This window comes from Phyllostomus discolor, chromosome 7 (assembly GCF_004126475.2).
Source record: "Phyllostomus discolor isolate MPI-MPIP mPhyDis1 chromosome 7, mPhyDis1.pri.v3, whole genome shotgun sequence".
Taxonomy (NCBI): Eukaryota; Metazoa; Chordata; class Mammalia; order Chiroptera; family Phyllostomidae; genus Phyllostomus; species Phyllostomus discolor.
In genome coordinates this window covers 2,045,607-2,061,954 of record NC_040909.2, presented here as the reverse complement: position 1 = coordinate 2,061,954, position 16,348 = coordinate 2,045,607, and the positions used below count along the sequence as shown (strand labels likewise).

At 59.1% G+C, this 16,348-nt stretch overlaps 1 protein-coding gene across 1 annotated transcript in view; it reads right to left on the bottom strand.

Annotated features, from left to right (window-relative positions):
• CNTN4 (contactin 4) overlaps nt 1-16,348 on the bottom strand; it is a 249,765-nt gene that overhangs the window by 142,212 nt on the left and 91,205 nt on the right. Inside the window, 1 exon segment of the mRNA XM_036030242.1 lies at nt 11,020-11,195. Coding sequence (XP_035886135.1) covers nt 11,020-11,195 — 176 coding nt within the window.

The window sequence follows — 16,348 nt, the reverse complement described above, 5'->3', positions numbered from 1 at the left end:
AAGTGCCTTGAGCTCCAGCACCTTGCCCCCCCCGCCCTGAAGTTTTACTGGGAAAGCAGAACCCAACGGAGCCTGCTGCCTGCACCAGCGGGTGCGCCCCTGTGCGTCCGGGAGGGTCGGCCAGGCGTGGCCCTGGGGTCCCGCGGCCGTGCCCAGCACCCCTCTGGGCGCCGGGCCACCTGCCGGTGTTGCCCAGGGACCCTCCACTCCCACCGCGGCAGCTGTCAGGGGGCAGCACCTGGCCACGGGACCCGGGACGCTGCTGTTCCTGGGCCGGGTCCAGTCCACTGAGGACCTCCGACCTGGGGTGCTGCTGAGTTTGTTTCCCTACCCTCCTCTCCCTCCTCCGGGTGGGCAGTGATGCGGGTGGGCTCTGTGGCTGTGCACGAAGGGCCGGGGAAGGGGGCAACGGGCTGCAGGAACCTGCAGCTTGTAAGACTGCCTTGTCTCTGGCTGGGACCACAGCTGAGGGTCCGCCGCTCCGTCCTCTCACGGGGGGGTGGGGAGGGCACAGTGGGCCAGATTAGGGGTCAGGCGGGGCAGTGGTCGGGTGTGAACGGAAATTCCCTCTCATCCTAAACATGCGTGCGGCAACTGCCTACATGGGAGGACACGTAAGACAAGAAGCCACTCTCTCCTCTCCTTGGGGCCCAGAGCCAGTCCATCGAACCCTGGAAATGCGACGCAGCCCAGGTGCCGCGGTCCGAGGCGGCCTCCAGGGGCCACCGGGGCAGACCCGCCTCAAGGCCCGGGGCAGGCTGGCTGGTGCGAAGGTGACCTCAGGCTGCCTGGGTGGCCCTTGGCTCTGCTGCACACACGATGCTCCTTGCCCTCCCGCTCCCCCTACCCGCTGCGTGCTGCTGCTACAGAACACCGGTTTACAGACTCGGGGGTTTAATGGAGCAATAGAATTTTAAGACGATAGAGGAGAGGTGTGTAAAACTAACACAGGTACTCCTACGTATGGACTCCAAAAATGGTCACTGCCGTCTTCCACCACCTTCAATCCATAAAAGAAAGAACTTTCTCAGCCTTAGAACACAGGACGGCCATAGTGTCGGGAGAAGAGCAGTTTTTCGAACTGCCTGAACTCCATGAAATTTCATCACAGAGCATGTTCACAGACCAGAACTTAAGGGCAGACCCCAGACTGTCTCTTCACCGAATCACGGCAGGTGTCAGACACCCCGCGCGTGCGGGACGTTTGTTCTGCGGCTCCGAGGAGCCTCTCCCAGCGCACACGGCGCCGCGGTGTCGGGAACAGTCACCGGACTCGGCCCGTAGTCTGACCCGGACCCCTAGGGCTGACGCTTGCATGTGTGGTGACGTGAGGAAGCCACCTGTCATCTCTGAGCTGTGGGCGCCACATCTGCTGTGGGACCACACCTGGTGGGGCTTTGTGAGCGCCACACGAGACCTGAGACCCGAGGGGGAACAGGCGACCTGCCGTCAGCCGTGTTTCCAAGGCCCACGGGCGGCGGGTGGCTTGGGATGTCAGGGAGAAAGCAGGACAGCGCCCGAAAGGACCGCGTGTTCTGTGGCCGGGCACCTGCTTCCTCGTTGGAGCAGCCCCCAGTGTGAGGCACAGCGGCGGGGGGACTGCCGGGACCACCTGGTGGCAGTGTCAGGACAGGCCGCAGGGCCCTCCACGTCCGAGCCACCCCTCGCTCCGGGGGTCCAGACACACACACACACACACCCAGGGAGCCCCTGTCCCCATTTCCCTGCAAGCCCAGGTCCAGCTGAAAGACGGTCCTGAGCTAACCAATTACCATGGAGCCAATTAGCCAGGTCACCTACCCGCTAACTGTGGCACCGATTTTTTGAAATACGAATTATGCAAGAAAGTATTTCCTGCTTAACCTTCAAAACGGGCTGGCGATTTGCTATTTCCCATCACTGCCAAGGGTGAGGGGAAGACTGCTCACGGTGGACGGTGATCCAGTGCCCCCTTGCCCTGTTCACCAGAGAGGCAGCTGGGCCGCCGGGTCCCGGGAGGGCCGCGATCGTGAGGCTGACCCCTGTAGTAGGGAGTGGGCCACTGTCTTCCGCACTGGAATGGGGACCCCTCTGCAGGACGGCGGACCCTGTCTGGCTTTGCTGCCTGCTGCGGCGCGGACTGCTCGGAGCAGACGCTGAGTGCCCGGCGCTCCACGGCCCGTGCTTTCCCTCGTCCTCTCCCGAGCGCCCCGCGCTCTCCTCCGTCTGCTCCACCACCGGCCTCGTCCGCAGATGCCACTTCCGGCCGTCTCTGCGGCCCCTCCCCACGCCCCTCCCTCATCAAGTCTGTCCTTGGAGACCAAGACCAAGACCGTCGACCTTCAGACCCTGCCCAGGCTCGGACCCCCGTGAGGGGTCAGGCTTCCCGGTGGTCCAATTCACTGCTGTCCCGCCTCATGTCACAGTGCCGGCCGCCCAGCAGGGACTCGCTAAACGTTTGTGGGAGGAGAAAAACGAACAGTCCCAAGGAAACCTCCACACCGAGTGCCGACAACTGGATTTTTCACATTTCCTCGGATGATGTGACGGCCTTCTCCCGGGGCGCCGACTGTCCCAGCTCGCAGGCACGTCGACCGTTCCCGACGGTCGAGGGCTCCGCGGCAGAATCGCAGGTGCGATGACGGCGGCTGCGCCGCCTGCGGAAGGGAAGGTCGGCGAGAGGAAAACCAGGCCAAGTCTCCCGGACACGGCGAGCGCTCAGTGCTCCACACCCTGGAACACCCAGGGGGCGCGAGGGGCTGTGTTTGAGGTGGAGGAGCATACAACACTGTGAATCCAGTCCAAACGGCAGGTGTACGCAGACCCGTGGGAGGGCCAGACAAACCCGCGCCCTGTACTTCCAGCACCCACGGGGAATCCACTGAAACCGCCGGGCATGCACGTGCCAAAGAATGAATTCGAAAACCACAGGAAAAGAGTGAGGCTGGACTCCACCCCAGCAGATACAAAAATGAACCCCACGTGAAACAGAGACCAAAGCTTAAGAAGCCCCAAAGTCTTACTAGAAAGCACAGGAGTGGGTTTTTGTGGCTCCACGCAACAGTGTCCCGGCTGTGAGACCAGATGCACGCGCGGCCATGACGGGAACGTGTAGCCGGGCCCGGGTCCGAGTCGGTAAACCTCACGGCTGACCCGGAGCCCGTGCGCAGAACAGGCACAGAGAACGCACAGTGGAAAACAGCAGCAGAAAGACAGCCGCCCAACCGAGAAACAGGCGAGAACCGTGACTGCGCGCGGCTCCAGAGGGGGTGTCGCCGAGAGCCCACAGACACGCAAACCGTCGTTCGGCCGCATCGCCCACCCGGGACGTGCAGGTCTCAACCGCGGTAGGAAACCACTTCACGCCCACGCCGGTGGCTACAATACAAGATAAGAAACAAACTAACAACAAACGGACCAGCAGCAGCAGCAGCACCCGGCGAGGATGGGCGGAAACCAACCCCCCGTGCACCGTGGGCAGGTCGTGAAACGCCGCGGCCACGTCGAAAGGCGGTTTGCTGAAAACACCACCCACGAGTCACCGTGTGTCCCAGCAACCCCACGCCCGGGGGTCTCCCCCACCCCAAGAACTGGAAACGTGCGTCCGCATTTAAAACATTCCGTGATGAATGTTCGTGGCGGCGCTGTTCCGAACAGCGCGGAAGTGGGAGCAGGCCCCCGAGCCGGACAACCGACGACTGGACGGACAAAGTGGTGTTGTTTCTGCACGACAGGGCGTCACCGGCCCCTGGCGGGGGCGGGGCGGGGGGGGGGCTGCAAACGACACAGGGTTCAAACGAGGCAGGGTTCGTTTTCGGGGCAAACGAGGATGCCCTGAAGGCTCCATGGCGGTGGCGCGGAGCCGAGAACGCACCACCCACTCCCCGGGTAGGACGTGCTCGACCGCGGGGTTATCGCGGGTGACACAGCCCGAGGACCCCGTGACCCGCCGGGGACGGCCCTGCAGGGGAGAGGCGACGCCTCTTTGGCGGGATTGTGTGGGGAAAGGAGATAGTCAATGCCCGTCTTTACTGAGGTTAGAGGACACTTTCCGATCTCACGCCAAGGACATGGAATGTTTACGGGAAAACGTTACCTCGTAGGCCGGGGACGCCCGGGGACTTCTGCTTCCCTTGCACTCTTGTCCACTGGGTGATGCGAACGTTCATTCCTCTTCATGTATCCCACAAACATTTATTCGGCACTTGTTCGGAAATGCCCGCCCTCCTGGGCGCAAAACTGCCAGGGGAGGAGTTTAAAAGAAAGAACATCCCCTTGCTGATGGCACACCGCATGAAGAGATACGTGCGCTAGCTTCCGAGGCCAGCAGACTGCCCGCGCACCGCACCGGGCGGCACCGTGGATGCGGAGCGGTCTGCAAACCGGAGGCCAACAATGAAAATCAGCAAGGCTGAGGATGCAGGGCAGTGCGGGCGGCTGACAGCCAATCACCGCTCCGGTCTCAGTGCGCGCCTCCCGTCCGTGCGTCGCCGACGCATCACCACCCAGATCACGGCGCACGCCTCCAGTCCGTGCATCACGTAGGCACCACCGCTCCGATCTCAGCGCGCGCCTCCCGTCCGTGCAGCACCAATGCATCACCACCCTGATCACAGCGCGCATCTCCCACCCGCGCATCACGGACAGATCACCGCCCTGATCACAGCGCGCACCTCCCACCCGCGCATCACGGACAGATCACCGCTCTGATCACAGCGCGCACCTCACGTCCGTGCGTCTCGGACAGATCCCCTATCTGACCACAACGCACGCCTCGCATCCCTGCGTCACAGGACGGATCACCGCTCCGATCACAGCGCGCGCCTCCCGTCCGGGCGTGGTGGATGGGCGATGTCACCCACTGCTCTTCGTCAGTCACACCCCCTGCAACTGGAGCGCGAGAAAACTGGACGGAGAGGCGCCTAATCCACTCGCAGCCACAGCTGACCAGTGTCTGCATGGCAGCAGGTTCTGCAGCAGGGACCCAGACGAGGTAAACTCGGATGATGGTGCACGCCCGTGCGTTCCAGTGACTCAAACTGCACCGCAGTTCACGGTCACCCACGTGTCTGCGACCAGTGGCCTCACACCAGCTGGCCTTACGGGTCACGTTGTAACATTGCCACTGGGCGCCAGCTGTCGGCATCGCTGCCTTCTGGCGCTCTCGTAGGCGGCAGAAATTATGTATCAAAGGCATTGTTTCAGAAACTCAGCAAGTTCTGAAGTCTTGTAAGTATTTAAATGAGAAGAAATTACCCTTTTATTGAAGATGGAAGCCTTCCACTGGTAAATGTTTTCAGTTTTGTCATCCAAATGTCCCTTTGTGGATTAAGTTTTAATTGACCTAAATACTCAGAGATAATTTATCCCGGCCTCTATCCACAGCCGACCGCTCCGAAACAAGAGCGGGCCCGGGGACGCAGCCTGCCTGCCTCGCTAAGTGCCAGTGCAGCTCGCCGCGGGCTTGGCCGCCCGTCAAAACCCAGCTATTGTCCTGCGTGACTGCGCATTTCTCTCTGGCTACGAGAAATAAACTCATTACGAGCAGCACGTCTGACATTGACGGCGAAGAGAACAGCACTCAGGCTCGCGAAGCCCCAGCCACCGGCAGTTTGAGGTCCCCCAGGGGACACACCGTTCTGGTCTCTGGGGCCGGCCCCACCACCTCCGCCCGCCACGCTGACCACGGCTGGCTGTCCGCGTGAGCCGGGGCTCGGGACGGGGCTGCTGGAGGAGCCAGAAGAAAGCGTTCATTCCGGGGGTGGGGAGGGGTGCTGTCTAGTCCGCCGCTGTTCCTCCAGGAGGTGTTTTCACGGTAACAAATGCTGGCTGCCACGTAACTGGTGGAGCGTGCCGAGGTCGACTTCAGAGCATCTGGGCTACTGACCTGCTTCCGCCGGAAGGCTACGGGGAGGCCGGCTGCGGCGGGGACCTCCTGCACGTTCTGTCTCCGTCCTTCCTCTCCTTCTCTCGTCTGTCTCTGCCCACCCCCCACCCCCATGCAGGCTCAGGGAGGGAGACTCTCGGGGCATGCAGGGGGTCCCGTCTGGTGTCCCCTCCCACCCTGCCAGCAGCAGGGTGCCACCCACGTGCCACCCACGGCTTCCTTCAGCACTCGCCTCGCCCGTGGCCAAGACCACGCCAGCCTCCCTAGCAGCCAGGTGCCGGGGCGTTCCGAAATGACTTAATTTACTGTGACGCATTGGGAGGCACTTCTCTATGGTTCGCCGTCACCCACGGCCCCAGATGGGGAAGGGCGTGCGGCTTTTGTCTTGAAGGTCGGAAAGGAGACAGGACGGCTGAACTCCCGGGGAGAAGACCCCCAACAGCGCTCACGCGGCAGGCAACCAGGGAGCCGGGCTGGAATCTGGAGACCTCCGAGTTTTCTCCAGAAAGCTCTCCGGAGCAGCGTGCGTTTGGAGCTCCCCCTTTTACGTGGGGGTTGGGAGGGATACGGGGGTAAGAACACATACAATACTATCTCATTCACCGCTTGTGGGCACGCCGTGTACCAGCCCACAGTTAGGTACCCGTCAACATTCAGAATGTCTTACACCCTACTTGCCCCAAGTTGGGGATTTGCATAGTAACTTTTGGAGCAGAAATACCGTTATTAGTCTCGTTATGGGACCTGAAGCCAATTATATTAAAATTACAGCTGCAAACGGATGCATAATCGCCGTCCACGCCATCGGCTCTCCGATGTTAACAGTAAATCAGCGCGATGGCGGCACCGAGGACGCCTGTAACTAAAAATGAAAAACGAAAAAAAAATGAATGCTGGATGCACTGTATCAAAGGTTGTAAACACACTAAGAAACCCACTATTGTGTCTACAAAGGCAGCATTTTATCAGCCACGCAAACCTCGGGTTTGAACATAATTCCCGCCAGGAACGTGTGGTCTCAGGTGTCATGGGGGGGTGGGGGGCGGGGGTTGGGGGGGGACGAGAGCGGCGAGCCCGTCCAAGGTCGTGGTCCCAGCATCTGCTCCGAGCTCTCGGGGCCTAACTGCTGCCACCGTGGCCAACACTGCCTCATCTCACTGACCCTCAGATCGCCTCTCCTGTAACATTAAAGTAGCACCAACACCTGCCTGGGTTCCCTTGAAGAGGAACCAGCGTGGCGCTTCCGAAGCGCCCAGCGTGGCGTCCGCCACAGAGCAAGTAACATCATAGCAGAAGGGACCACGACAGCCAACATCGTCCGAGCCCTCCCTGTGCGCTGGGCAACGACCTGGGGGTTTTACTTGGCATCGCTTTCCTGGATTCTCCTCACAGAAAAGGAAGGATGGGTGTGCGCCCGTTTTACAGACGAGGACACTGAGGCAGAGAGAAGCACCCGTCCACGGTCGCAGGGTCGCGGGGGAGCTGGACCGCGACCCAGACGAGCTCTATTGCTGGAGGCCTGTGCGCGCCTGACCGCTCACCTAACCTCTCAATAGGTGTCGTTCTCACACTTCAGAGACGGGAGGGGGGGGGCGAGAGGGAAGATGAGACACTGTCACCTGACTTTCTCCCCAGCCGCGTCCTGGGGCTTTGCCCGTGAACTGTCGTCCGGTTTTCACGGCAGCGCTGAGAGGGCAGCACGTCGCCCCGCCGCCGATGGGCAGGCGGCGTGTCAGAGACACAGGGGCCTGAGGGGCGTGGAGCGGAGGACGGCGTCCCGTTCCCTCTGAACCCGGGCGACACAGCCTCTCCCCCGTTTTTCAAGCCCACATTCCAGTTTTTTTTAAAAAGTAGGATTTGGCTAGTCCATACATACTAAGTATGCATTGCAGTTTACTTAAAAACGGCCAAGCGCGTGGGTCAGAGAACAGAACCGTTCTCAAAGTCACTGTGCAGGAGGACAGCGATGAGGATAGGGCGCCTGCAGCCTGGCGGGGGAGGCGAGGGGGACAGGCAGCTGGGGGCGGGGCCACAGCGCTCTGCCCGACACAGGCCCAGCCCCGGGGGAATCCCACCCTGAAGCCCTGGGGTTAAGGAGCCAAGACTCCCTGCACTTCCGGCCCCGGCTCCTGAGCCAGGTGCCTGCACGAGACCTGCTCCTCGGGCAGGGGAGGCTGGAGGACGCTGTGTGCCCCTCCGGCCGAGTCTGCAGGGTGCCGAGAATTTGGATGCCACCTGGTTGGTGCCCTCCACACAGAAACCTTATGAGGCGAAGGCTTCCGGCCCCTACGCGGTCCCCTACCTGGCACTAGGTGGCACTGTCCTCCCCACAACCTCCAGGTGGAAATGGGAGGGCACCTCCAAGCGCCCCCAGGGGCCTCGGGGAAAGGCCCCAGACATGGCCCGGTGGCTTGGACACCCACGTCTCAGGACCGACGCTCTGATTCGGCAGGGTTTACGGGGTACACCTGGCGGATGAACTCACCCAGCTCTGTGGGCCTGGGGGGAGGCAGTGGCGAGGGGCAGCGGGGACTGGTTGCCGCCGTCAGAAACAGGCCCGGGACGAGGGAAATGTGCTCCGAGTTACATCACAAGGATGTCTGCTCACGGGACGGCCCACATGCACCTCACGGGGGAGTCTGAAATGCTGCTGTGTCCCTTCCCTCTGGGGAGGGTGTCCGGGGCAAGGGCTTCCCCGAAAAAGCTGGGGTACGGGCGGGTTCTCAAAGTCCTCGCCTCCGTTAACAGAAGGTTTGCTCCCAGGAGTCCAGTTTTTCAAGTGACAAAGAGCAGAGATGGCCAAGGTCTGTCCACAAAGGCAGCAAGGAAGCAGTTTAAAAAATAATTCATAAAGCAAGAATAACATCTAACCAACCAGATGACCCTGTGGATGAGACGACACAGGGTGTTCCGACGGGGCCGGAGAACTGCGACCTGCCGGATAAAGGGGGAGTGTGTCACCCACAACTAAGGTGGGCCTAGAGCAGGGGCCAGCCAGGGGGTGCTGACCCCGGAGTGGGGGCGAGCTGTCCTCGCCTGTCACTTGTTAATTGTGCAATTAACACCCAGCAATGCAGGGACTCTGATCTGCACAGTGCGTCTCTGGGGAGACACAGGCCGAGGAACCGCTCGGGTCGCTGCTGCCGTAAAGGGATGCGACTGCAGGCGCCCTGGTCCCGCACGTTGCGGTGGGGTCACGGTGAGCGGGGTCACGGGCAAGGCTCCCGCCTCCCACTGACTCTGCGGCCTACGCGGGGTCACAGCGGTGACTCGGGAGGGGCAGTCAGAAGGACGTTGCCTCACCTCCCCTTACGTCACGAAGGAGAAGGGTTTTATTCCAACCCCTTAACAATGACTTTTGAGCGCAGGCGTATCTTCTGATTATTTTTTCCATGAAAAAGGAAGGCAAAAGAAGTCTAAACACGGTAGGGAGACGAGCAATACTTTAATTCCAGGAAATGACTGGAGTAGAAAGGGGGCCGTGACCGGGGATCGAACCAGCGCCCCTCGGCTCACAGGCCGGCACTCAGTCCGCCGACCCGCACCAGCCAGGGCTGGGTGTGGGTCTCTAAAAACCCATTGTCCCCCAACTGACTTTAGACATAATTTTCTTGGCTGTGCCGCTGTGCAGGCGATTGAATACAGGCATCTCCTTGTTCACGCGCATAAAATGTTAGACCCTGGAGACACAGGGCGGGCAAGGGGGTCTCAGCTCTTTGGACACAGCTCCTCCCAGGAGTCACACAGGGAGAAACAGATGAGCCCACAAGGTGGTCCCAGGCGCTGTACTAAGTCCCAGCAGACGAGACTGAGGAGACGCTGTTCTGCAGGCAGAGGGGCTGGGCGAAGGCGGGCGGAGGCCGGCAGAAATGAGGGCAGTGCTCCCGGCGAGACAGGGCGCTGCGGAAGCCTTGTCTTAGGAGGTCACGTCTCAGCCGGAACCTGAGGATCACGGAGATGACGACGGACCAGGACAAGAGCAACCCACGCAGCCCGGCCCCGGGGCACAGGAAGGGTGGTCATTTCTGAGGAATCACAGTGGGGCCGTGGCCATGAACCTGAGACCCAGGCTAAGCGCAGTAGGAGGGGCGCGGCGAGCGGGAGCGTGGGGTGGGGGGACACTCACGAACAAAGTGATCCTGGAGCCCCGCCTGCGCCCCGTGCTCAGAAAACTCACTTCTCAGCTCATAAAAGTGCCGCCGAATGGCAGCCACAGATTAAGCACTGGGTATTAGGTACGTTTGGTGTCGAGTTCCCAGAGAGGATTTTGTTAATGAGAATATTCTACAGCGTTACGGCTATCGGACTCGGTGATTAGAGAACCTTTGACATGGATGCACAGCTGCACAAGCTGGGGTGTCACAGGAGGACATGCGTAATCACAGGCGAACACGTCAACCCTCCGACACGGAGCTTCTCATCAGCCCTCAGAGGCCCCGTGCTCCCGTGTGCGCATGCTTGCTGCTCCGGCCGGTGGGGCTGTCTGCCACCCGCCACTCCTACCTTCCGCGCTCCGTGGCGGCCCCGCCGGCTTTACCCGCTGCGTCCGGAGATGGCGAGATGCTTGTCAAAAACGCTCCAGATCAGCAACATACAGGGTGTAAGATAAAGGTAACTTTCGTTGTCTTAACTTTCAGTTGTCATAGTAGTTTTTAAATTTTCCCGATTTATAGAATAAGAAAAAGAATTATTAGAGAATTATAAAATGAACAGATGACCAAGGGTTCTGTGACTGCGCTCCATGGTTAGCTACCTTCTCACCTTGAGCTTCAGGTGAGTGGCAGTTTGCTTGTTCACACACACTACAGTGTGTGTGTGTGTGTGTGTGTGTGTGTGTGGATTTATGTGTGTGCATAGAGTTATACATGTAAATTTGAGTGTGTGTGTGCTAATGTGCGCTGAGCAGCGTATACCCAAACCACCACGTTATGCAACCATCCCAGTGGCCATCAGGACAGACCACGTCTGTCCTCCCACGCAGGTGTATCATTTATCTACAAACAAGCTACTTCCAAAACGGGGAGAAAAGGGTAAAGACAATCACATAACAAATCAAAATCTGCTGGTTTTTGAAAAGGGACGGTTTTGAGGGCGTATGGGCGCAGCGGCACAGCAACTCACAGAACATGTGCGCGTGAGGGGTCACTACTTACAAGCAAACTGGAGCCTCGCTTCTCTGCTGACCACCGTTCCAAAGGCGTTGGTGGCTACGCACTGGTACGCTCCCGAGTCCTGGGTTTTATTGGGGTTATTGATCAACAAGCTGCCTTCAACGACACTGTAGCGGAAATCCATACCTACGTCGACATCTGTTCCATTTAACCTCCACCTATAGCACAGAAATGCCGGGAGATAAAGCCTTGTCATATCAGTCCACATCTCTGCATCGGCCAAAGCACACAAACACCAGACACAGCATGCAAAATCGTCACGACTTTTTCTACTACGGTGAAACACATTAGAGCCGCTTCCCCTAGCAGTGGTGACAGCTGGGATGCCACCGAGACAGCAATCCAGTGGCATTGCTGTTTTAACCCTGTGTTTAACTACAGATGTGTGTTTGCTGCCTGTCTGGCTCCCCTGTGTCTCCGACTGCTGGGGCTGGCTCGGTGAATTACCTCCAGTGGGGCACACACATGTCAACAGCACATCTTTATTAATAAGATTTTAAAAAATATCCAATAACATTCCAAAGGGCAGTTCTCATAACCAGGAAGTCGTCTGAATGGCCAGAAACTTTTGAGCTGATACAATTCAGTAACTATGTTATTTTTCCCCTCCTCCCTCGGGAACCCTGCGCAGAGCATCCGGGAACCGCAGCTGCACACCGGGGCTTCCGACAGGCGTTGGTGTCGGAGAAGCAGTTGCGCGAGGGGACAGACTGGGGGCGCAGCAGCACCGGGCTGCGGGAGGCGCGGAGAGCGGGAGGCGCGCACCTTCTGGGCTGCTGGCCAGAGCGCAGGATGGAGCGGAGGACACAAGCGAGAAACCGCAGGCCTCTCAGTTTCAAGGTTTTGCGTGTTTCCCAACAACAAAAGCAGGTGTTTAAATGGAAAATGCCAGGAACGCGGTGGGGGGAGGGGGCCGGCAGCACCGACCGGACGCAGCTCTCCGTGTGCGTGTGTGTGCGTGTGTGCGCGCGCGCGCGCTTGTGCGAAGGTGGGCCCTGGAGATGAGCATCGTCCTCGGGCCTGACAGCGATTCTCCCTGTGTTCCCGCACAGACGGGGAGGTAATAAGCAATAAAAAGAGAACAGCCGGGCCCTATTTCGGCAGGTCTGTGTGCGCATGAATCTCCCGCCGACTGCCTGCCTGCCTTCCACGGTTTTTTTTTTTCTTCTTCTTTTTGAGTCAACCGATCACGTCTCAGCCATAACTCTCACTTCAAATGATAGTTGAGCAATTTAATATGACAAATCTGAGAACCCAAAGAGGAAATTGCAAAGTAATGTGAGCTGCAAGCTGAGTGGGGAGCTCGGGAACATGGCCCTATGGGGCCCCGCAGGGGGGCGCCGCGCAGGTCCCTCCGCGCCAGCCGCCTCCATCAGAATGCTGGGCGCAGCGCCCCCGCGCCCCCTCGTCCTCGCCGCGCCAAGCGCGAAGGGGACCGGATGATGGAGAACGTGCAGCGCTTGCTGAGAAATGCAGTCGGGCCTCCAGCGCAAAGCAATACACCTGGTTTTTCTTTTTTTTCCCCACTGCAATTCCTTGGCTGTGGGTCGCACTGCATTCCTTCACGCCGTCCTGCAACCCTCTTGAAAATTTCACAATTTGTCATCAATGTTTGAGGAATGTCTCAAGTGCTGGTAACAGAGAGGTGCTGCCTGTTTCAAACAAAAGAGATTTTCCCAAGAGCTGGGCCAGTCGCTGAGTCTCATCAGCTGGTTCCGAACCACTGGAAACCGAGTCGCCTTCTCTCCAGAGACGAGGCTGTGCGCAGCCCAGCGCTGGCAGGGCGGGGCGGGGCGCCGGAGGGCCCGCATCTGGACCTGGCTGGGAGGCCGTCAGGGGCCTCTGTCCTCGCAAAGCCCTCTTTCCTTGCTCGCTCTCTCAGCTCCGCAGGGGGGAAGGGCAGGGCCTTTCTGACTTGGAGTCCACTGTCTGCACACCAAGCTGCATCCCAACTGCCCAGCCCAAGTACTCCAAGTCCGTGACCCCCGCCGGTGCGTGGAGCGGGGAGCTGCGTGCCCGCCGGAAGTAATGGCACCTGTCCTCAGGGGACTGTCCTACATGGGCAGCGGGCACAAGTCAAAACTGCTTCCGGTTTTCTTGGTCTGGGTCAATCTTTCCAAAATCGAGGGGGGTGGGGAGGAGAAAAGGGCAGGCTCCACAGAGGGGTGACCGCAGAGCCGCCGGGGAAGGGAGGTGTCCGAGGCTCCTGGGGGAGCCCACCTGGCGTGCCTCCCACGGTCTCTTCACCTGGAAGTCGGCCCGAACACGGAGGGAGTTCAGCCGAACGGGGTCTGAAAATCCCGCCTCTCCCGGCGCGCCCCTGCCCTGTCCTCCAGTTTGGGAGGGGTTATTTAGCTCCAGGGACCAGTGAGCGTTAAGTGACAGAGAAACTGCCGAAGGTACAGGGGAAACCGAGGTAGGGCTTCCAGCAAGTGCTGGTGCGTCTGATGGAAAGTTTTCTTCGGGGCTTCTTCCGGCGATCTTGAGAGACACAGCCGGCTCTGCTCCCTCCCCGGCTTTAAACAACCAGCCGAGCCCCTGCACCTCCGAACACAGGGCTACAAAAGCAACGCTCATTAAAGGTCGCTGCCGGCTGCCAGGAGAGAAACAAAGCAGCGACCTGCCGAATCCTGCTGCAAAATTTGCTTCCCTTTACAGCCCACACGCGAACGTGCACTTGGCTGTGGACCGAGAACTGAGGCCATTGAACTCCGCATCCGTGTGTGGAGGCACCTCGCCTCTTGCATTTACTTTTCACAACATCGAGCACTTGAACGTGTTTGATTTGGCCTGGGCGCCAGCCCGGTAGGGGACATCGCTACCTGTGCCGTTTGCCCGGGAGCCAGCAGGTGCTGGCTCAGCCCCGCTGCCCGGGAATGATTATTCACAGCGGCCTTTTCCTCGCCCAGGGTTCTGGTCTGGGTGGTCACCTGTCTGTTCACATGAACAGCCCGGTCCTCTAGGGAGCTGTTGGTCCCCCGTTTCTGGAAGGCACTCACAGCGCACCACCCCCCCCGCCCAGGGCACGCTGCTCCCACACGTCAGGCCCAGCGTGGCCCTGCTGCATCGCAGCTGTTCGACACGGTGGCTTAAGCCCCCCTCCTGGACACCGTGCTCTCCGGAATCCAGAGCTCTGGCACGGGCCCCAGTTCGAGGCCGGGCCGCCGGGTCAGTGCCCAGCCAGCCCACCCACCCTGGAGTCCACAGTTTGAAAGTGCAGGGTAGCCTGATGGACGGTGACGTGTTTGACGAATCCACGGTGGGCGAAGAAACTACATCGTGAAGCAACTTCCACGGTGCCCTTGCCCCGCCCCTGACGTGGGCGGGGCGCTGTGCTTCACCCTCCGCCCGCCTGCGTCTCCGGACAGACCCCACTGCTGCGCACCCCTGGTCAGTGAGAGCCCGGCCTCTCCCTCCCTTCAAGGCGGCGTGTCCTCCTGGTCCTCACACGCTGCTACCCACCGATTTTCCGCTGGAGGATTTTATCATTAGGCGTAAACAGAGGCAAGATGAGGCTCACGAGACCCTCGTAAGTCACAAAGAATCGCAGGGCCGTGAAGAGCTGCATCTGGGAAAAGGACTGTCGTTACCTCCGAAGTCTCCTGCTTCCGTCTTGCTTGTCTGCACTCCCCTCTCCGTGGGGGAGTCACGGCTTCATGTCGGGTTTCCGGTCCCTTGGTTTCCGGGACACCCGCCCGCCCCGGCGGACCCGCTTTTGGACCGCGTGAACACGGAATCACACAGTCTGAGCTCTGCGGTGACTCGCTCTGTTTGCTCAGAGTCGAGTTCCTGGGACCCCCCCGGGTGGCGGCTGTGGCCCGTTCACGCCCACCAGGTCACCTGGTGTGAGCCCCCAGGTGACAGCTGTTGTGTGACTTACACTCCAGTAAATGCAGGCTTCCAAACGCCTGTCAGGCCTGCCGGGCTGGGACGGGCGTGCCAGTCTCTTCTTACTTTGTGTATTTCTGCGCGCTAATGGCGCCGATTATCTTTGGATACATTTAGTGGGCATTTGATACTCTTTTTCTTAGAAATGCCTAATTAAGTCTTTTGATAATGCTCTATTGTTTTTCTGTAGATTTGTGGGAATTGTTTAAACTCCTTGGATATTAATCTTTTGCCAGTGATAATACTAAATATATCTTCTCCCAGTTGGAAGCTTGTAGTTTTACTCATCTCAGTAAATTCTGTCAAACAAAAGTTCTTAATATTGATGAAGTTAAATATTTTCTGTCATATTTGAGAAATCTTTTCTCCCCTTCAAAGCCATAAATGTGTACGTCTGTTTGCTTTTAAGAGTGCTGTAATGTCTCATGTAGGTTTTCTAATCGCCTGTACACGCTGCGAGATAAGGGTCCCACTTTATTTCATTTTTTAACCCTGTGGATAACTCACTGTGCGGGATATCTCTCTCCACTTTATTTCTGTTATTGTCACGACTTTCAGTTTTTATGTCTCTGCAATACAGCATCGTCTTTATTCTTTTATTGTTTAGTGCAATTAATGTTTATGTGGAAATACTAACCTCCACCACTTGCTCTTCATATCATTTTTTTTCTCGTCCCTGGGGTCATTTTTATTCTGCTTAAACTGTATATTTTTAAGAATTTTCTCTAGGGAGGGTCTGCTCGATGCAGTCTTCAGCGCCTGCTCAAAATCTTCTCTGTCTTCCCTCCTTTGCCAACCGCGTTTCCGCTGCGGAGAACGCCGGCAGTCCCCGTCTCTCCGCACACCGCGGTTCTGCCGGCCGCCTTGCCTCAGGGTCTCGACTCGCCGGCGGCGCTGGTTTCACGGTCCTCCCTCCGCAGGCGGCCCGCGTCATGACTCCCCGTCTGGGGGGGGTCACGTCCGCCACGAGGTGTCCAGCGTTTTCCTGCCCTTGTTCCAAGGGAGGCTTTATTCTTATCGGCACTGCTTGGAACTCATGGCACTGGGCTTCCCAAAGTCATAGCTGGGACATCGTAGTTAGCGGAGGAGGGTTCTCAGCCTTCTCTTTACACGCGGTCACTTCCCTGCCCTCTCAGCCCTTCCCTGGGGGGCTCCGGCAGGCACCCGGGGGCGTCTTCCCCCCACCCTCACACCTTTTGCTTCTCTGCATCATCGCTTCCCGCTGCCTTCGGGCGACACCTTCCGCACGTGGACCCCACCGGTCGCCATTTCCCCTTTCGGCTCTGTCTGTTCTGAAAGCCAAAACCCCGTGGCGCTAAGGCAAGGTGACCAGCAGGCGGTTCCTTTTGCTGGGCAGCCCCTGTGGGAGGGAAGCGGCCTCTGTCCTTGTCACGGTGACGAGGAGGGCGGGGCCCCGGGGGAC